The sequence below is a fragment of the Adelges cooleyi genome, unplaced genomic scaffold (assembly GCF_023614345.1).
Source record: "Adelges cooleyi isolate 19-005CV unplaced genomic scaffold, UGA_ACOO_1.1 ACOO_flye_CR_arks_rails_tigmint_CR_PRNA_55, whole genome shotgun sequence".
In the NCBI taxonomy this organism is placed as follows: Eukaryota; Metazoa; Arthropoda; class Insecta; order Hemiptera; family Adelgidae; genus Adelges; species Adelges cooleyi.
In genome coordinates this window covers 189,813-211,890 of record NW_026096241.1, presented here as the reverse complement: position 1 = coordinate 211,890, position 22,078 = coordinate 189,813, and the positions used below count along the sequence as shown (strand labels likewise).

Genomic DNA, 22,078 nt, shown 5'->3' with positions numbered 1-22,078 from the left:
TTCTTTTTTTCTTAAAGAAATGTTTTATATACTTTTAGCAATGACAAAATAGCATTAGAGGCGTTATCTCACAATAAAACTGATCTAAAGAATTTTCGGGAGCTGAAATTCAAAAATTTATTAAAAGACACTTTTGATACATAAATTATTTTACTTTAAACTTAATTTGTTATTTTTCAATTCTATTATCTATTTTAAAATCTTAATTATTTTATGATTTGTGCAATTTACTATTTGAGACAATGAAATAAATTATATTAATTAATTCAAGTTATTATTAATTGAATAAAGGTTAAAAAAAATAACAAAAATTATCATAATTTAAAAAGTTCTTAAAGATGGGATATGTGGGTTAAATTTGTGTTTTTTCCATTTTATTTTTACACTTTAAAAAGGTATTTAGAATGTCTTTAAAAAAAGTTCTTTTAATTGTACTCACAGAAGTGGGTATTAAAAATGTCTTAAAAAGATGTTTTTTTTTGTTAGTTTGAGACTTGATGAAGAATATTTAATAAAACGATTCTTGTCAAAAGACAAGACTAACGTTATTCCTCAAAACGTAACACTTACAAAAAAATTGCTCTATTGTCTAATTTATTCAAAATAAATCTTAGTGTACAACTGAATTGAGATTAAATTTCACTTCAAGCTTAGGTAAACAACGGCTACAAATTATTATAGACAATCAGCCATAAGCGAATCCACCCAAAATAATACACTTCAAATACAATGTTGAGCACATTATTTTCAGTATCAGCGTGTTGAAAAATAAAATCAAACTATATGTTTTTTTTATGTTGTTTGAAATAATACTATATTAGGTAAGTATTAAGATTTACTTGAACAATAATTGTACTATATTGTGATTCTTAAAAACGGCTTCTGTCCGAGTATACTTACTAACCAACAACTACTTATGTAACATGTGTGCAGTGAATTTTGATAAAAAAATTAGCCACATGGGTACTTGGCCAAGATACTTAGACAGGTACTTGACAAGAACCAACTAAGTCGAGGGAAACTTGGTTCTGCATTAATGTATGTACACAAAATAAAACAAAAACCATCACTATAATATTATGTTATATTGCATGCGGTCTGTTTTTAAGGAGTTTTGTATAGGCAATATTTAGACAAAATGAGTGGTTTTAATGAATTTTGACCAGATAAATGAATTTGCCTGTCAACTTGTATAAGTTTCAAGGTATTGTTTTTAATTAAAATAATTTTTTCTATGAGAAAAAGGCAATTTGATTTATTTTGGACAGACAAAATGTCGATTAAATAAGACAGTTTAGTAAGAAATTTAATTTTCTCTTTCATAATGTTTTTATACAATGTGAAATCAATTTTTTTTTTTTTGTTATACCACTTTTCAAAACTAATTAATTTTATATCAACTTTTAAACCCTAAATGGTAACGTATATATTTTATTCTAGTTAACAAAATAATAAACTAATTTATTCGAATAACTATTTTATCCAAATAGTTGATTTACTATGATTATTTTTTACAAGAATAATCGCATAAAAACTTTTTATTGTATTATGTCAACAATGAAAAGTAATAAAAAACATTAAAAAAAAAACTCGGAATTTAATCGTTAAATCAAAGTTTTTGTTTATTTGAATAATAATAATTTTTCAAATAAAAAAAATGATTTAGATAAAAATTATCTAACTAGTAAATGCCCAACTCTGACAACACAAATTATATATCAGGGTTTTGAAAACGTTTCCTATTGTGTTAAGTTCCCAGTATTATTGCGGAAAAGTATAGTTAAAAACGTTTCCACCGGAAATATACCTACAAAGACCTGACAAATGAATTATGAAATAACTCTTGTCTAGACAGCAAATTTATTGGTATTAATTTCCTGAACATTTCGACTGGTCGACAACTAGTTTTGGTTAATCAATTACACACTTAACTAACTTGATTGTTCTCAATAAAATAAAGCAATCTCGACAAAAGTTATTTCATTTGTCAGGTGTTTGTGGGACACTCTGTGTAACGATAATAAGATATACATATTTTATCAGTTCCGTTTCACAATCATTAATCATTGATTTATCCAGAACACGACATTGAAAAAACGGTATTGCTCTTAAACTTAACAGGAAGTAAACAATATAATATGTATAAACCCAGTGACCCCAATCAGTCTAAATTTCAGATCTCTGAGAAAGATGGGGGGGGGGAATTTTAAAAAAAAATTTGGCCTCATAACAAGTACCTAAAAAGTCGACTTGTCTTGAGTACAAATACACCAGAATAAGACATAAGACATGATTGTAAAACCCCATGTCCAATATGTATAAAGTATTGGAAGTGGTTATATTATGAGTTATGACTTATATACTTATCAAAAACTGTATTTTCCAATCACAAAGATTTTTTACAACTGCATACTCTCACTGTATAATATATTTTACCATACATGTAGTTGCATCAGTATAATATCTATTCATATTTTACCATAAATATAATGGCATAATATAAAAATGGCCATTTAGTATACCATACAAGTGTAACAAGAACTATATTATATTCATTGTATAGTGGATTTGACCTAGAACCTTTTGAATCCTCGACACACATAGTATATAATATCGAATTACAGAAAATTTAATGGCCAACTTTATATAATATTTTTTGTATTTTTTTTTAAAACAATTCACAATAATTATACACGGTTTGTAATAATAATAATTATTAGAATAATTTCGCATAACACACTATATTGTTGTACACATGCGATGACAATGAGCCGTCTGCCTACGTTAAAGCAACTCATTGTTGTGATTTATGTAATACTCTTTTTCATTTAAAAACTAGTCATCAAAACGATATCAAAATGTCACTGAAAGCTAAATACGTTGAGTTTCTAATATTTTCTTGTGCTATCATTGCGGCAAAAACAGTAAGAATGCAATAATATTCTTCAAGAGGGGAAATTTCATTAATATATGTGCACTTAAACCACTTTTTGGAATTTCTTGTAAATCTTTATATTACTGAGTTTATGTTTTCCATTTTTTTTTTAAACAATATTTGGAACTTGTGTAACTGAATTTCTAGTTTTAATTAATGTAAAAAATATGCATAGGAAGTACCTTAAGTATAAAAATAATATATTGATAGTACTTACCCATTAAATTGACATATTCTAATATTTATCCAAGAGAAAATGTTGGTAAATATTGACACTTTTTCGTCCACTTTACTTAACAATTTGTTAAAATTTATAAAAAAAAATACTAATTTTGTTTCAAATATGGAAAACACATAAATTTCTGTTATTATGCTAAATTATGATAACCATTTTTATAATTTCTGATTTAATGAAATCAAGTCTTATGATATGTTATAGGAAATACAGTTCTCAAGCAATTGGTAACCATTATTAAATAATTTGTACGCCAGATTTCAGATTTCTAAAGATTACCAGTGATTACCAAAAATACTATCTTTATAAACAAATTCTGGCTCACCCACTGTATTATTTAAATACAAACATTCCTGCTAATATATATATATATATATATGCTAATACTCATTTGATTATCGTAGAAAAAAATGTAACAATTATTCGTGTTTCAGTACATGTTGACAGTTGAACAACTTGGGACCTGCGACAATGTCTCGAACCGCAAGTTGATGGATACCAGTTACAATTATTCGGCTGCCACGACAATCGGACGAGGCTTTTTTGAGTTCCTCACGCCTGTCAATTGGGAAGACGATTTTCAGGTAGACAGGATTAATAATATTAATATAATAATAAAATATAAATGATTATTTCTTCCTGTATTCCAGGTGTCTGTGGATGTGTACGGGAAAACAAACGCTAAATGGACAAAAGTTCCCAGTTTTAGCATACAAAAGACCAGCTTTTGTATAGTTATCTTAACAGATTTGGTTTTTTATCCAATAGTCCGAAAGTTCTTGAGTATTGATTACAAATGCCCAATTAAACCGGTAAAACATCTCAGTCGGTGCAAGTGTATTATATAATTAAAAAAACATTGATTCGTTTTGTTTTTATAGGAGAAGTATGAAATACAAATAAGCAAGTTAGCTTTTAAATACCGTCCGGTACAACCGTATGGTTGCTACAAAGTTAATATTACATTTGCAAAGCCCAATACAAAATATGCTGAAAAAGTTTGTCTTGTTGTTCATATGGCAAATTCGTTCAAATTGAATCATTCCACTTGCAGCTAAGCAAACCTGACCTATTGTTGCATTTGTCTATTAACACCTAAAAATGTGCACTTAAGCCAAAAGCATCTATTCAAATAGTGAAATATAAATTTAATTTGCCTTTTTTTTTTTTTAGTTGTACTCATGTCTCGTTTTGTCAAACAATTTATTGTATTTAAACCCAGATAATAAATTCCCATTACTATATTTGGTAGTTTATTGATAATATCTTAAAGATTAAGGAGTACACTAATTTAGTAAGTAAGGAAGCAAACAACAGTAGCAAAACGCCTTTCATCTTTTAGAATCTTAAAATTGGTATGTAAAATTATAAATGAAAAAAATTATTGAAAATACTCATTCGAAAGTTTGAATATCCGTAATTAACAAATAATATAAATATATAATACAAATAATATTTATTGTACAACGATAACAAGATATACATATATGTTTAATCAGTTCCGTTTCAATCATAGACATTTATCCGGAACACGACATTGAAAAATCGGTATTGCTTTTAAACTAAACAGGAAGTAAACAATAAAAAAGTAAAAGACCAGTGACCCCAGTCTATATTTCAGATCTCTGAAAAAGATGGGGGGGGGGAATTCCGGTCTCATAACAATAGTATATCTACCTACCTTTTGAATACAATGTACCTGATAAAAGTTGTTTTGAGTAAAGACACCAGAATAAGACATAAGACATGATTGTAAAACCTAATGTCCAATATGTGTAAAGTATTGGCAGTGGTTATAATATGACTTACATATTCTTATCAAAAACAGTATTTTCCAATCACAATAGATTTTTTACAGCTGCATACTACCACTATATAATATATTTTGCCATTATGGCATAATATAAAAATGGCCATTAAATATACCATTCAAGTGTTATAAGTACTATAAATGCATTGTATAGTGAATTTGACCTAGAACCTTTCGAATCCTCGACACATTACAGCAACTTTAATGGTCAATTTTATATAAAGTTTTTTTGTATTTTTTTAAAAACAATTCACAATAATTATATATGGTTTGTAATAATAATAATTATTATAATAATTTTGCATAATACTACACACTATATTGTTGTACACAGGCAATGACTATGAGCCATCTGCCATACGTTGAAGCAACTCGTTGTTGTGATTTATGTTATACTTTTTTTCATTTAAAAACTAGTCTTCAAAACGATATCAAAATGTCACTGAAAGCTAAATACGTTGAGTTTCTAATATTTTCTTGTGTTATCATTGCGGCAAAAACAGTAAGAATGCAATACTATTCTTCAAGAGGGGAAATTTCATTAATATATGAACACTTAAACCACTTTTTGGAATTTCTTGTAAATCTTTATATTACTGAGTTTATGTTTTCCATTTTTTTTTTATACAATATTTGGAACTTGTGTAACTGAATTTCTAGTTTTAATTAATGTAAAAAATATGCATAGGAAGTACCTATAAGTATAAAAATAATATATTGATAGTACTTACCTATTAAATTGACATATTCTAATATTTATCCAAGAGAAAATGTTGGTAAATATTGACACTTTTTCGTCCACTTTACTTAACAATTTGTTAAAATTAAAAAAAAATACTATTTTTGTTTAAAATACGGGAAATACCCAAATTTTTGCTATCAGAATAATATATGATAACCATTTTTATAATTTCTGATTTAATGAAATCAAGTCTTATGATATGTTACAGGAAATACAGTTCTCAAGCAATTGGTAAAAATAATTTTAAAGAACTTATTTATTCTAATTGAAAATTACCTAGTTGTTTATTATTCAAATAAAAAAATACATTGACACTGTGATGGTTTAATACAAAATGAACTAGCAATATGGAAACCTAATAACTGTAAAATTATCATTTGACTTACCTATGCCTTTTTGCGCAAGGGTTAAAAGTGGAATTTTTAAAAATTTCATATATAGAAAGCTCGCTCCAGAGGGCAAAGCACTATTAAATAATTTGTACACCAGCTTTTAGATTCAGATCTCAGATTTCCAACAAAACTATCTTTAAAAAAACATTCTGGCTCACCCACTGAATTATTCAAATACAAACATTCTTGCTAATATATATATATATATGCCTAATACTCATTTGATTATCATAGAAAAAGTTTTTCAGCCGAGTCTGCAACCACGAAAGAGCATTTTCGTGTCTCGTTGAAGTACCGAATAAATTTAGAGTAGTGGTGGAATTATAGATAACGATATAGTATATTAACGAGCTGGTAACAAGCTAGTATAATAAAACGTCAAGTTTCTGGCTAAAATTGTAGTGTTTATTATCTGGCTTAAAACAATTCATAGAGAAATTGGGCCCTTACACTGTTTTGAATTTATTATTTAGCTCTAATTTGAACGTTGAACGTACAACATATCTCTTATCTCCTATATCTTACCCCTATCACTAACACCCTATCCTCTATATCTCACCCCTATCACATATCAGATAACAGCGTAATACTTTTTTGGTAACACTTTTTTCGGTTATTTGCCACAGCTAATTTCACCCCAACCTAATCTTCATCCCCATTTCTTTTTTCGGTTATGTGCCAGAGCTAAGACATGAAAATGTCAAAAAATGCAGCAATTATTCGTGTTTCAGTACATTTTGACAGTTGAACAACTTGGGACCTGCGACAATGTCTCGAACCGCAAGTTTATGGATACCAGTTACAATTATTCGGCTGCCACGACAATAGGACGAGGCTTCTTTGAATTTCTCACGCCTGTAAATTGGGAAGACGATTTTCAGGTAGACAGGATTAATAGTATTAATATAATAATAAAATATAAATGATTATTTCTTCCTGTATTCCAGGTGTCCGTGGATGTGTACCGGAAAACAAACGGTAAATGGACAAAAGTTCCCAGTTTTAGTATACAAAAGACCAGCTTTTGTATAGTGACCTTAACTGATTTACTTTTTTACCCAATGGTCCGAAAGTTCTTGAGTAGTGATTGCAAATGCCCAATTAAACCGGTAAAATATCTCAGTCGGTGCAAGTGTATTATATGATTAAAAAAACATTGATTTGTTTTTGTTTATTTAGGAGAAGTATGAAATACAAATAAGCAAGTTAGCTTCTAAATACCGTCCGGTACATCCGTTTGGTTGCTACAAAGTTAATATTACATTTGAAAAGCCCAATACAAAATATGCCGAAAAGATTTGTTTTGTTGTTCATATGGCAGATTCGTTCAAATTGAATCATTCCACTTGCAACTAAGCAAACCTGACCTATTGTTGCATTTGTCTATTAACACCTAAAAATGTGCACTTAAGCCAATAGCACCTATTCAAATAGTGAAATATAAATTTAATTTGCCTTTTTTTTTAGTTGTACTCATGTCAAACACATTTATTGTATTTAAACCCAGATAATATATTCCTATTACTATATTTGGTAGTTTATTGATAGTGTCTTAAAGATTAAGGAGTACACTAATTTAGTAAGTATAAGGAAGCAAACAACAGTAACAAAACGCCTTTCATCTAAGTTAAGTTCGGCTGTGGGTGGGACAACTTTTAAATAAATATAAATATATGATACAAATAATATTTGTATCCGGATGCTAATCAATTGCTCTTTATGCTTCTTGCCATAATCTTTTCATATTGACTTCTGTTCAAACGCGTTCCTCCAATGTCGTTCATCTTTCAAGTGTCTTATTTTTTACTTGGATAAAATTGGCAAACTAAATTAGTAAATAGCAAAAAACACTTTATTTTATAAAAAACACTTAAATTATACACATTTTTCATATAAAATCATATTTGGTTTATGCTACTAAAACAAGCGTCGGAAAAGACCGTTGATAATGTTGACGATGACAACAACGACAATTCTATAAAAAAAAAAAAAAAAAAAATAGATAATAATAATAATATTTACTTAGTTTAACCGAGACATGAATTTACAATACACATATTATAATATACATATATTTTAAGTTTGAGTGAAGTACAGATAATTATATAGTTATAGTAAATAAATAAAATACTCAAGTCTTAACACGAAAGTAAAATTATAATAATATTATTTAAAAATATACAAGAAAAAAGATTACCAATTTACCAACGGTTTTATTTCGTATTAAAAAAAAAACAGTTTTGAGTATTTAAGAAAACTTAAAATTTATAATAACACAGTCACATTAAAATTTAAAAAGTTAAGAACAATTAATGATTTTTAACAAGTTTTACCTAAGTACTCGTATTTAAAAATATACAAATTTTTACTTCAACAGTAGTAAAAACTACAATATAATAAAAAAAAAGAAAAATGTATACAATTTACGGCCATGTGAGAGGAGGAACGGTTGATGACAAATTTACAATGTTCATAATATAATATATTAAAATATACAATTATAACTGTCATCGTATCACGATGCGTCCTCTAAGCCCAGAGATTGCTTGAGTAGTTCAGCCATAGTTAACTTGTCGGCTTCTTCGTCTTCTGTGTAAAGACAAGGTTGAGAAAAAAAAACACGAGGATTAGTGTCGATTGAAATTCTATTATAATATTGTTATTATTATTATTTGTTTTTAACGTACCGTTTCCTCCGCCAGTGACTTGTTGTTCGAGGTTTAGTTTTTCTTGCGCGACTTTGAACATTGACTGTTCAATCGAATCCTTGCTTATGAATTTAATTATATTGACTGGCCTAGAAAAACACACACAGTTTGATTTGGTTAGGTCTGGTTTATAAAAGACCTGGGCCTTATTTAAAATACATTTTTATTGAAATAAATATTCAAATCATTTCTGTTTTATCAACATATTGTTTTTCGATAATAACGAATTACCCGAAATACATTATATTTTATTTACCATTTCAAATAAATATACTATATCAAATAATTTATTATTTATAATAAATAAAACTTTTTTGATGCACTAAAAAAAAAGAAGAAAAATGTGAATTTTAAATAAAAATTGTCCAAGTCAGATTGTAACTGCTCACTTGGTTTGTCCGACTCTGTGACAACGATCCTCAGCTTGCTTGTCGTTGTATGGATTGTAGTCTATGTCGTGAAAGATCACCGTGTCGGCCGACGTTAAATTGATGCCCAAACCGCCAGCTTTGGTGGACAGCAAAAACGCAAATACGCTTTCGTCCATGTTGTACAAATCGATCATCAATTGCCTAAAACCGATCGGAACGCTTTATCGATTAATCTCGAGTAAAAAAAAAATCTAAGAAATAGTCAAGATGTGTGTGGTTTGAAACTAATATTTCGTTACTAGGCTTATACACGAATAAGCGTGTTTACCTTTCTTGGACTTGAGTCGACCCGTCTAATCTTAAATAGGAGTGGCCGGAATGCGACATGTAGATTTCTAATAGATCTAATACTGTTAGGAACTGACTGAAAATCAACACACGGTGACCTCTGTCTTTGAGATCGGGTAATATTTGGTCGAGCTGTTTGAATTTGCCCGAGTCCAAAAACATTTCGATCGGAAGATCGTACTTCAATTTGCTCAGGCACTAAAAAAGCAACTAATTAATGGCGAACGAGACGTGCGGGCTTCCGTAGGCAACACAAACCTTGTAGTCTCCACACATTTTGTGCAAATCGAAGTCCGACATAAACGACAAATCTTCGGCAATGTATTGTTCGTTCTTCTGTTTGTAAGTCGGATCCGTCGCTAACAGTTTGGCCATTTTGTATAGTTTTTCGTCCTGAAAAACAATCACAAGAGTATTAACTGTGACGACGTTCGGAGAAGTTATGTTAAGATTTTTACCTCGAAATGGTAACGCAACAAAAGCGGGTGGTTGGTTAGCTTTCTCAACATCATCACCCACATCATGTGATTGTTTTCGGAAGTGCTCTTCTCTCTGGACTCTTCTTTTATTTCCTCGGCCAACGTAGAGTAACGAGTCAGTTGATGTTCGGACATACTCACTTCGTTTACGACTATCGTTTTCACCGGCAATGATTTCAGTACGTCGGCTTTCAAACGTCTCAACATGAATGGTTCGATAATACGTTTGGCCTGTTCGATACGGTGCATTTCGCACTTGGAACTGGTATTTTTCTGTAAGTTATAATTAAAAAAAAAAAAAAATTAGTGAATCAGCAAAGTAATTGACAATTGACTACTTACAGCGCCTTTGGAAAAAAGAAATTTAATGTTTTCCACTTTGCCGCGGAATAGTTTTGGCATGAGAAATATCAGCAACGACATCAACTCGAGCAGATTATTTTGTAACGGCGTACCCGTCAATAGGATTTTATAGTTTCCCTATAAACAACAAAAGAAAGAAAAATAACAATAAAACAGATAAAAAAAAAAAATACAATGCATAAACACAACTTCAAATGCATACATTAAAATTGGAAAAAATTTCAAAAGTCTGTGAAGTCATGTTTTTTAATTTGTGCGCCTCGTCGTAAATAATGTAATGAAATTCTTTAGTCCTAAACATTTTTTTCTCCTCGTTGGAATTAGCCGCACAACTATAACTGTAAAAATAAAACAAAATCGACGTCAGTTAAATGTAAATAAGTCCTGGGCATTTTTTTTTAAACAACATAATTATTTGAAAATAATGATGAATATAAAATCATTTCTTTTTTTTACTGTTTCAAACAACCTGTTATTTTAAATTCAAATGATTTACTTTTATTATTTTAACTTTTATTTAAACCATTTTCTCATTATAAATGCCATTTTGACTGTTATTTGAATAAATATTTAATTAGAGTATAAATTTAAATTTGAATTTAACAATTTTGTACTGTACTTGAATATTTAATTAATAATTACGAACAAAAATTTAAAAAAATTTAATATTTATAACTTCAAATAATAAATTATGCAAATAATTTTTTATTTTTATATTTTCGAATAATACCATTATTTGATTTTATTATTAAAATTTTACTATTTTTATTTATTTTATTTCAATAACGCTTAGGTCTGAAATGGATATTCAATCAACAAAAATTATTTTTATTTTTTATTTAAATAATTCCCAGGTTTGCAGTTTAACGACTGCTGTGTTTTTTTATTATTATTACTATTAACCGTACGTAGTTAGTATCACGTCAATATCGCCAAATCCATATTTGATCCATTCGCTTCTTAAATATCTCCTTTCGTCCATCGATCCGTGATACTTTTCCACTTTTAAAGAAGGACACCATCTTTCAAATTCTTGATACCAATTATCTGAAAAAAAAAACACTGTTTTTATAATGTTTGGATTTTGAAAGAAAAAGACATACCTAAAGTAGATGCGGGCACTACGATCAATTGAGGCAGTTCAGGATGAGTGCGACCGGTTTCTTTGAGATGCGCCAAAAAAGCAATGATTTGAACGGTTTTACCCAAACCCATTTCGTCAGCCAACATCATGTTGAGCTTTTGAGAGTTCATCAACATGAGCCAGTTGAGACCAATCATTTGATAGCCGGCCAACTGCAAACTGTATACACAAAATGTATGAAAATTGAGTAACGTTTAATATTAAATTTAGAGAAAAAAAATGTATGTTCACACTTACTCCTTATTTAAACTCGCCGGTTGCGTTTTGATCAACATGTTGCTGGTGGTAATAGAGTGGCCATTTTTCAAGGACAGTTTTTCACATTTTTTCATCAGCTGAGTAACGATTTCTTGACAGTTAACCACGTGCATAACGTTTTGCAACGCTTGGTCTCCAAGTACTTTTGAGTTGTTCACTTTAGATTTCTATCGAACAAACCATTAATGATTATTTAATTGCTTATCAGAAAATGACAGAAATGTTTTACTAATTAAATGTCGTCTTACCGCGTCGAACCAGTTTGCGAACGGTCTCAATGCTACGAGAGCTTCAAACTTTCTGGTGGTCATGCCTTTTACAATCCTCATCTCAACTTCGGTGGCATTGTTTAATAGTTCCAAAGCTCGCTCTCTAATTTCAGTACTGCTGTCTTTGACCAAATTTTGTTCGCTGAAAAACATTGTGTTAGTTATTATCTTCGTCGATAGACATATGGTTATTATATTTTTATCTCACATACTCTTTATACTCTTCAAATTCATCGTCAATTCCACCGTCCGAGTCACTGTTATCACCGTCGTTAGTCCTAATACGTTTTCTACCTAAAATTATAATCCGGTTAGCATTGTCTGTCTAAATTAGAGTTTATTTGTCTTAGTTCTTACACTGATTTTAAATTTGCAATAATTATAAACCTCAAAAAAATGTATCGCAAAACTCGAAATAATTATAAAATAAAATTTGAACCATTGTAGTCATTTTTGGTTTAAAATCAGCATAAGAACACCGTACGACAAAAAACTCACATCAGTTGTTGGTTTACATACTTTTTTTGTTTTGGAGTTTAATTCGTTTCCTTGAAGGCATTTCAACCAGAGGTTTAGAGTTGGTCGCTGGTGAATTAACGTTGGTCACTAGCGGTTTTGCGGCCAAACTCTTCGAACCCATTAAGACCACCTTGGAAAGTACATCGTCCGGTTTATCGTCTAGTTCATGGACCACCCGAGGATTCAGGCTTTTCACACATTTTATTTTACATTCGTTTTCACCGATAGTGACACCGTTTAATCCTTTCGACTTAACTCTATTAATGTCATCCTCTGATATAGAATACGCTGCAATAATTCCTTTAGATTCAATCTAAACAAGAAAACCGTACATTAATTTTATTTACAATTACGTTACCAATAGAAATTGAGGTCATTGAGGATTTGTTCTTACTTCATCAGCAACATGAGAGGCATCTCCATTCATAGTCGGCTTGACATCGCTCTCTTCATCAGACGATATAATTATGGTTGCCATCCTCTGTTTTTTAACAACTTTAACTAGAAAATTACAAGTTTTATTAATTGGTTTTACTTTTCATTATTTAGGTAAACAAAAAAAGAATGAAATAATATAATAATTTTATTAAATACATGGACTTTCTTCTAACGAGTCTTCTAACGCGTTTGAACTCGACGCGGCTGCTTCGTGACTGAACGAAGGTTTACCGGCGTATCTGAAGTTTCCGATCAAGCTAGGGCTAGTGGCGGTGTCGTTGGTGGGCGAATTCATCTATAAAAAATGTGAAACCGGTTGAATATTTCGTTCATTGCCGCGATTGTACATTAAAATAATTACTTTATTTTAAATAATAATTTGCAGAAGTTTTAAAAGTATTACCGTGTGTGTGTGTGCGACAACAACCGATATGCACAAATGTTAAATAAGCAACGAAACACTCGGTTGAAATGTATTAAAATCGAATATAGGTATGGATAAAAAATCAACGTCGTTGACTAATAATAATTTAAATTTTTAAAAAAAAAATTACAGTTAACTGTTAAGTGTTAACCGAATCACAGTTGCAGTAAGTTGCACAATATGCATCTACGCTATGTATAAAAAGTAGGTATTTATTATAAAAGAAACCGCAGGATCGTTGAATGGAAAATATCAAGTGGTCCCAAGCCGTTATCAGTCGTGTGGTATTTTTTTCATGGAAGAGGAAAAAAAAGTGTTGCTCCGCTGTGGCGGAATTGGCGGGAAACCTGATAACAGATAAAATCACAAAGGGGTCAGCAAATCATTAAAGGGATAATGTAAACAAAAACGTGACGGCCATCTTATCGTTGGTTAAATCATTGATGTAAAAATTATATCGATACACAACAGTTTTAAAAATAATGCATAGCTGATAAATGATATTAATATAGCAACGGGATTCTAGCCGCTGCGTTTTTGTGAGTGATAAGTAGCTGTATCATCCCTGTGTGGGCCTGATGGAATTCACTTGTTACCAGGCCTCGACAAGTCGGATACCACAACCGCGGTTACGTGTCAAAGGGTTTTGTAGATCCCATTTTGTTTTTTTTTTTTTTAAATTAGCCATCTCACAACTGATTTCGACATATTTTGGTTAATTTGCCTTAAGGGTTTGACTTTTGACTTTTCGCCGTCGAATAATAATAAAAAACTAGTTGAATAAATAAATTTCATCATTTAGAAAAATACAATCAACAATTTATAGTTGCTATAAACTCAATTCAAACTTCAAATGAATCGCTAAACACAGATAGGGCACATGTCCGCACATATCCTGTTTTTCGTCCTAAATGTTAATAAAATAAAATGTTTGTGAGCCGTTTTCATATTAATGTTATTTTAATTTTTGGTAATAAAAAAAGCCACTTATTTATAAGAAATTGTTGTAAGTATTCTTAGTAATTTGAAGCATTAACGGCACAAGTACCTAGAGTTTTACAATACTTCTGTAAGTGGTTTTAAAACCATGGTCTTAAACAAAATTATTTAACAACATACAATTTGCAATTCAATTTTTTTAAGAACCATTAAGATTTGTCAAACATATCAGGGATTGAAACATTGTTGTTATTTTTTTTTACAATTGGGTTCAACTAAAACTGTTTGAAAACAAACCTTTATTTACAAGAGGTTAATCAAAAAAGATATTTCTGTTAAACTGTTAAATTAAAGTTCTAGTTTAATATAAGTTTTTACCTTTTTTATATCAATGTCACATACCATTTTTTACAAAAAAAATTCAACTATTAAGTCGTTAAGTACTTGGTTGATTTTTCATAAAATTGATTGTGTTTAAAAAATTAAACTGTCATTTATACTATGAAATTATATTGATTTTACTTATATTATATTGACATAACTATCATAATTTGTTTAATGGAATTTCAAATTTCATTTGTATGTTAAATGCTATTAGTATAGTAAAATTATTATTAAGTTTTATATTATGCATATTGAGATGATTACATTTCCTATTAATATAAACGTAAAAGCATAATACATTTTTAGCATTAAACCCTATTCATGCTAATGGTTTATAATAATAAATATACTTAAAGGTAGATAGTATGTTTTAAACCTTCAATTCTAATACCAATTTGGTGAGCTTAATCAAAGCCTTTGCTGACCAACCTTTGAAGTAATTATTACATAACAAAGTTGTACTGGAAAAATTAATTTACTTCTATTGATGTAATATATAAAGTAAATTTTGTACCAAAAACATTGTTATATGTGGTTTACTTGTTAAATATTATATTTTTTCTTTAAAAATTGTTTTTTTTTTCATATTTAAAACTTGATAATTTACAATTATTAACTTTATTAATTTATACTATTATTTTTTTTTTAAATTTATTTAACAAACTAGTTTACAAAAAAAAGTAACTTTCCTTAGCCTTGGCCGGCTTATGAGAGTGTGACATGTAGGTATACAGCTAACAACAAGTACCTAGTATAGTTACTTTCTTTTCTTATAAATATTTACTCTTTAACATACAGGCAAAGATAAAGAGTTTAACTAATTAATATTTTTCACATAAGCGATTTTCCATAACGTTCTTTCATATTATGTTATACAACATAAAAATTGCATTTTTCACTAGTTTATATATTATTATTTTTGTTGGAAAATCGACTATTCCTATTAACATGTTATTAAGCTCTTGGCCTCTAAGTGTTTTCATACCGTATCGAAAACCTTACCTTGTGTGATCTAAATGTAGTATTATCAATATTAAAATGTGTAAAACATTAACAAATATCAGCTGGCGAACCTTTATAATTTCCCAGCCATTATATTGTACAATACACTTGACACTGGAATTTCAATATAATCCATTTGTGTCGCTTTCCCACACGTTCAGCAATCCTATAACGTTTTAACGGGATTATCGAGTGTTAATTTAATTATATTGGCAATGTTTGTTTGGAAATGAAAACGAGGGATTTTATTTTATTTATCACATTTGCTAAATCCTTCCCTCGCCCCAATGTATGTACATAATAATATGTGAACTGCATTGAGCGCACAAATGTACTTTTAGCTTAAGGATAATAAATTATAAATTAATTGCACAATAACAGCTGGAGAGCTCTACCTATGTGCCAGTTTAATGTTGATCGCATTGTCAACACTAGATGGCATTGTACAAATAGTAGTTAAAGTAAAAAAGAGTATTGTTTCACTTTCCTTACTTAATAGAGTCTGCATAACATTTAACAAACCGGTATTTAAAATATGCTGACCGCACTAGTATATCTACTTTCAGGCTTCAAGTCTTAAAACTACAATTAAGCAAATGAAAGAATAAACGCATTCCAAGTACAATTTGTGATTTATTGATATTTTCCTACATAAAAATAATAGGTTCATCGGTTTAGGAGATTTTGTGAGTACACACACAAAACAAAAACAATATTATTATAAAAACAAATACCTTCTCAGTTTCGCATCGAAGGTAAAAATTGAAATTTACATAAATCAAAAACTATTTGATTGGCTTAATTAAAAGTAATTTTAGTTAACTAGTATTTTTAAAACTATTATTTGTTGTTTTTTATTTAAATAAAGAAATTGATACAACATAAGGCATTTGCAGATATTTTAGGTAATGTTATTCTACAGTGTTAAATAATATTAACATTTTTATTGGAAGTTTAGCTCTTGGAACTTAAACTGTAGTAACGCACACATTTTATTAGCTTTTTAATAAATAATTTACTAAAAAATGTTCACTGGTCGATAAGCACTTTTGAATAATTACTTTTTGAGTTATGTAACACTACACTCCATTTCACGCCTTTTTTGGCGTCCTAAATTTTAATTATTATTAACTTTCAAACTATTTATTCAAAACTGGCTATTGAAGTGTTCGGCAAATTATTATTAATACAAAAAGCCAATTAAATACACAGGTCACCGTTTAAGTTTCAAAAGTTGATAGAACTCTGGAAAATACTGAATTTTAAGTTATTTTATAATATTGTACAACAACATAAAGACAAACTGTTTTTAACTACAAAATTAAATTTTTATTTTTTATATTGATAGTTGAGTACAAAAATTTGTAATAATTTTTTAGAAGACTTTAAGACTTCAGAAAGTTTATTTTGATTTTTACTAATGCTAATACAGTTTTTAATGATATATTTTGTACACTGTTTTCTAATTTACTACTTGCGGATAACTTTTTAGAGTGTCTTACGTTAAATTGATCACTCTGTATACATATACATATAGATACATTACGCCATTACATTTTATCGGACGGCAACGTGTACCGTTAAAGGCCACTAGGGGCCTACGACGTTGCGTTATTGGTCGGGTGGCACGTAATAGATGACTCGAGTGGAGCTGTCGCGCACCCGCGCTGTCTGGTCGCCGGCCGGCGGCGGCCAACCGTCGTCGGTGCACGGCGACAAATTGAACGGCACTTTGGTGGGACTGCAGCCTTTCATCAGGTACGTGACGATCATTTCCGTTGGCGGCCACCCGGTCGCCGTATTGCGCTCGGTCAACGTGGCCGTTTTCCGCAGCCACCAGTTCCACGCGGCCCGTCCAGGCCTGATGGCACCGCCGCCGCCGCCGTCCACGATTTTCGCCAGGCTGGCCGCGAAACCGTCTTCCGGGTACGGCGTCCTCGCGTGCGACCTGCGCTCACAAAACTCAGTTACTCAGTGCCGGTTTTGGCCGTTTAAGTACATCTAAGTATGACGTTTTCGATGATTTTTTTTAAAAATCACAACACAAAAAAGATAAAAAAAATTAAGCTATTTTTTTTTTAATTTTCACCAAAAACATTTTACTTAATTACACAGCTCTTTATTGTTTATAATATTTATACTATATCTAAAATGGGTAAAACGGTATTTTTTTTTTGTGAAAATCCAGTTATTTTAATTTCTATATAATTTTCCAAATAATTTTGGTGTTTTTTTTTTTTTTGGTAATCACCACAGAATTTCTGTTAAAACAAGGCCAAAGGACAAATTGAACGATAATTATTATTTACATTTGATTTGTCGCCTTAGAAATTAGGCCTACATAATGTTAATTGGTGCACAAGTCATATCATAGTTAGGTTAGAATATGGCTTTGGTTTTAGAGATACAAGTATCTCTAAGTATGACAAATAAACGTTACACCAATTACTATTATTTAACTTACAAGTGGGAAAGTTTGGTTTTACAGTTTTTTAACGTTAGTATTACTAGGACACAGTTCCAGCTGTGTTAATTAAATTATTAAAGTTGCTAATAAACTTTTCACGAAAATTAATATAACAACTATTAATTGGATATACTATGCACATATTATGGCAATACAGTTCTGTACTAAGTCATTGTCTCTTCTCGATTTGTTTGATTGTTATTATTCTAACGCAAAAACATTTAAGTACTTTTTCTTCTTTTTCATCAAACGATTTTAATTTATTTTACGGTTATATTATATTTTCAGTAAAAACAATTTTATTATTGTCATTGTTCTGTTTGTTTTTTTTTTTTTATGGAAATTGCAAGTGCTGAGGAAATCTGGCAAGACGAGTCTTATAGTTAACAATTGTCAATAAACTGTTGCTTTCATGCTTACCACCTGGTGTTTAACTCTATGGGATCACTGCATACCGGTACATCTTGTTCGATTATCGCACACGAACTGATGTGTGTCAAACGATTAGAAACGGTTATGGTCTTTGTGGGGAATATTCCTCGACCTTCGATCCGGACCGTGGCGATCGTCGTCGCTGTCAAATAGAATAAAAATCTGAAAACCAATATGAACAATCTTAATCTGTAATAATATGGCTGATAATTTATTAGAATATATATATTTTCTTGAGCGTTTTGCTATTTTGGAATAAAAAAATACCCCACGCATCGATACCGAAAGGAGTTTTAATGTAAAAAACATGTTCACATAATGTGTAGATCAGATAACTATTGTTCCGGATTTATTTCAAATGGTGGCTACATTTTTGGAGCCCTTTACAAGCATAAAATGAACCCAAGACAATGTGTACACAACAATACAAGTGTACTTTTGGGGACATTTAAAAAAAAATATATTTATTTTATACTATTATCCAAATTATTTAAAATACCTACATATAAAATGTTTCAAAGTTTTATAGTAAACCTTGGAATGATTTAGATCCAATAAAATTTCACTTTTATATGAAAAAATATCCAAGTAATAATTTTAAATACATTTTTATTTGGAATATTTCAAACACGTTTTCAATTTTAACTCAAATAAATAAATAATTTTAAAAAAAACCGGTCGTTTGAAACAGTCAATTAAAAATGTATTTAAATAAAATATTATTTGAAGTTATGGACAAAATATTTCAAATCATTTATTAGGTATTTGAAACACTAAATAGCTCATATAAACTTATTTGAAATATTTGTTATGCTAAATTGAAAAAAAAATGTATTTAAATTAATTAATTTGTTTCTAATTATTTTTTGTTATATAATCATTTATTCAGAATAAAATTCTGTCTATTATTTGAGTTTCTATTGAAATAACTTTGCATTTTTATAATAGTTACTTTAATCTATTAATTATGTTAATAAAATAGATGCTTTTGAAAAAGGCATTTGATTGTGCTTAGGAATGAATTATCCCATCTGGCCACGGGTTTAATCCTACTCAACTGATTTACTTGACAAATTTTATATATTATATAAACAAAATTAATATTGTTAGTACTACAAAACGCCTAGAGCGGTCAGAGAGAGTGGCAAAGACGGTGACGAATAAAATATATTTATTAAAATATCAATTGTACAAGAAAGTCAATGGGATTGGATTGGTTTGGCTGTGTACGGTTTTCACAAGTTCAATTTCAAGAAGACAATGTTGACATATTGTGTTCTTATCGAGTCATATTGATTTCGGATACTTTCTAAAAACTGATAAGATATTCTATACATTAAAACAAACAATTCGTTAATTACTTTTACACCAACGTTAATTATAGAAAGCACGTGCATAATATGTAAGTCTCGGTGCAATACACGATTTCCGCTTTTATAAGTACAATAATAAATTAATTACTAAACACAATCCGTTATCTAAAAAAAAAAAATAAAAAACTCAAATGGATTGTTTCAAAATATATAATTATTGCCATATTGTTGAACACCCCAAAAATAAGTGACTTAAACATTTTAAGTTTTTTCGCATAAAGAGAGGTCTCTGCTTAGCCCCTCTAGATGTTTGAAAAAACCTAGATAGTTGGTACACTCTATTTTTTGATTAAAATTTAATTATTAAAATATTTAACAATCATAAAGTACACAGGTGTAAAAAGTATATATATATTTATGTATACACGTATGGTTGATTTTTGACTTTAAGATCCTTAAAACACATTAAGTGCCAAAAAAGTTAAAAAAAGAAGAAATTATCAAATTCGTTTGATATTTACCAACGGAAAGTCTTTCTCAGGATATAACAAAATAATATACCTATTTGACAAAGTTTTATAAATTGTATTTTTTCTTTTAATTTCATTAAGAATATCTAATATTTATAATTGTCGAGCCGTAATACCTCTTTAGTGAAAGCTAATAAAAAATAAAGTTTAAAAAAAAAAACGGTAAATATTTATAGGCTTAATAATTTAATTATTAAAGCTTTATAATATAAAAAAAAAATCATCATTTAGACCTTTGCCCATTTCTACACGAGTATAGCTGTTAAAAAAAAATGTAAACATTTTCCATCAAATTCAAGTGTAAATAAATTATGATAATTAATCTATTTGTTTTTACATATCTATAGCGTACAACTGTATAATAGCGACAAAGCTGTACAATTTATTTATTGTCTCCAAATGGGAACGTGACGGTTGTTGACAGGGCAATAATAATAATTCACCCCAATATTTGTTCAAAAATCATTACCGTGTTAAAATGCGCCAATTATTGTGATTTCGGTTATGATAACATACCTACATTATATTTGTCAATGCCGAGTAAATATAATTATTAAAAAAAAAAAAAAAAAATTGTCCTTACCTCATTTTAGCGCGTACACAAACATAATAATAATAATAATAATCTAAAAACCACAAGCCAGCACGAAACACGACCTATGACTGCGACTAATGACAGTGAAAAGAATAAAATACAATACTCGACGACACTCGTTGGCGGTGTAGATACAATGTTAATGTGCTTGGCTCATTTAAGAGATTTCAGAGTGCTCATAACTGATAGGAATCCACGTTACACGTCTGCATTCTTATGGGCCGTAACTGTGTTTTTATCGACCACTCCATATCAATCAGATTTGGGCCTAAAACCAAATTTAACCTAAGTGAGGTACAACCAATATGTGTTGCCACCGGCATATTATAGACACAGACTGTATGGTCATAATTTGAACTAATACCTTTTTTTTTTTTAGTCATTAAAAGAGAAACAAATCAATCAACACTATTTCATTACAACGGTCTCGCTAAAATTAAAAACCACAAGTATGGGGGGTGGTTTTCGATCACCTCTCCACCGTACAGCTGTTAATTGGAAAATTGTTTTACCTCTGGATTTAGTTGTCGGTAAGTTGGTCGCCCGTCAAGTCGAGTCGACTGCGGTGACGGTTTAATTAAAAAAAAAAAAAAAACGGTTAGGCGGTCGTGTACGACGTTTGCCGGTAAAAAGTACACGGTAAAGTGTAAAGCTAAACCGTTTATTTTGCTCGAGAGGGGTCGGCGGTAAAGTTTTATATTAATAAATCCCAGACTTGTCCGACAAGTATAAGAGAGCTTTTTAATTGATCCGATATATATATATATATAAGTACTCTCTCACGAGTCTCCCCACAATGTTAATACATCTCTCTCTATCTATCTCTATGCACGTTCGGTCAGCCATCGCACTCGTTTCAGAGAGTAATTAGCTAACCGGCCGACGTGTCCTTGCATAATTCAAATGGCCGGCACCGTATCGTTCACACGACTCCATTACATCCGTTCGCCTACCCCTTTTACTTCCGCACGTCCCCCGTCC

The 22,078-nt window shown here is 29.9% G+C and overlaps 3 protein-coding genes across 7 annotated transcripts; 1 reads left to right on the top strand and 2 right to left on the bottom strand.

The window, feature by feature from the left end:
• Nucleotides 1-2,815: 2,815 nt before the first annotated feature.
• LOC126842580 (uncharacterized) lies at nt 2,816-7,772 on the top strand. 4 transcript variants are annotated; one of them, XM_050579617.1, is made up of 4 exons: nt 2,816-2,924; nt 3,605-3,754; nt 7,062-7,223; nt 7,294-7,772. In XM_050579617.1, the coding sequence occupies exons 1-4, from the start codon at nt 2,859-2,861 to the stop codon at nt 7,468-7,470; spliced, it is 555 nt and encodes a 184-aa protein (XP_050435574.1). In that variant the 5' UTR covers nt 2,816-2,858; the 3' UTR covers nt 7,471-7,772. The 4 variants fall into 4 exon arrangements, with proteins under 4 accessions (XP_050435574.1, XP_050435575.1, XP_050435577.1 ...); XM_050579618.1 differs by lacking the exons at nt 7,062-7,223; nt 7,294-7,772 and adding exons at nt 3,821-3,982; nt 4,052-4,344; XM_050579620.1 differs by lacking the exon at nt 2,816-2,924 and having other exon boundaries at nt 3,582-3,754; nt 7,294-7,771.
• Nucleotides 7,773-8,292: 520 nt separating this feature from the next.
• LOC126842548 (SWI/SNF-related matrix-associated actin-dependent regulator of chromatin subfamily A containing DEAD/H box 1 homolog) lies at nt 8,293-13,661 on the bottom strand. 2 transcript variants are annotated; one of them, XM_050579562.1, is made up of 17 exons: nt 13,373-13,661; nt 13,168-13,306; nt 12,968-13,074; nt 12,574-12,886; nt 12,267-12,348; nt 12,034-12,196; nt 11,765-11,952; nt 11,487-11,686; nt 11,292-11,430; nt 10,586-10,721; nt 10,363-10,500; nt 10,000-10,293; nt 9,800-9,934; nt 9,522-9,739; nt 9,212-9,394; nt 8,802-8,911; nt 8,293-8,703 (listed from the first exon to the last, which is right to left on the bottom strand). In XM_050579562.1, the coding sequence occupies exons 2-17, from the start codon at nt 13,304-13,306 to the stop codon at nt 8,630-8,632; spliced, it is 2,619 nt and encodes an 872-aa protein (XP_050435519.1). In that variant the 5' UTR covers nt 13,373-13,661; the 3' UTR covers nt 8,293-8,629. The 2 variants fall into 2 exon arrangements, with proteins under 2 accessions (XP_050435519.1, XP_050435518.1); XM_050579561.1 differs by having other exon boundaries at nt 8,294-8,703; nt 13,415-13,661.
• Nucleotides 13,662-17,150: 3,489 nt separating this feature from the next.
• LOC126842597 (uncharacterized) lies at nt 17,151-21,172 on the bottom strand. The gene is made up of 3 exons (XM_050579641.1): nt 21,086-21,172; nt 18,648-18,821; nt 17,151-17,708 (listed from the first exon to the last, which is right to left on the bottom strand). The coding sequence occupies exons 1-3, from the start codon at nt 21,088-21,090 to the stop codon at nt 17,372-17,374; spliced, it is 516 nt and encodes a 171-aa protein (XP_050435598.1). The 5' UTR covers nt 21,091-21,172; the 3' UTR covers nt 17,151-17,371.
• Between the last annotated feature and the right edge of the window lie 906 nt (nt 21,173-22,078).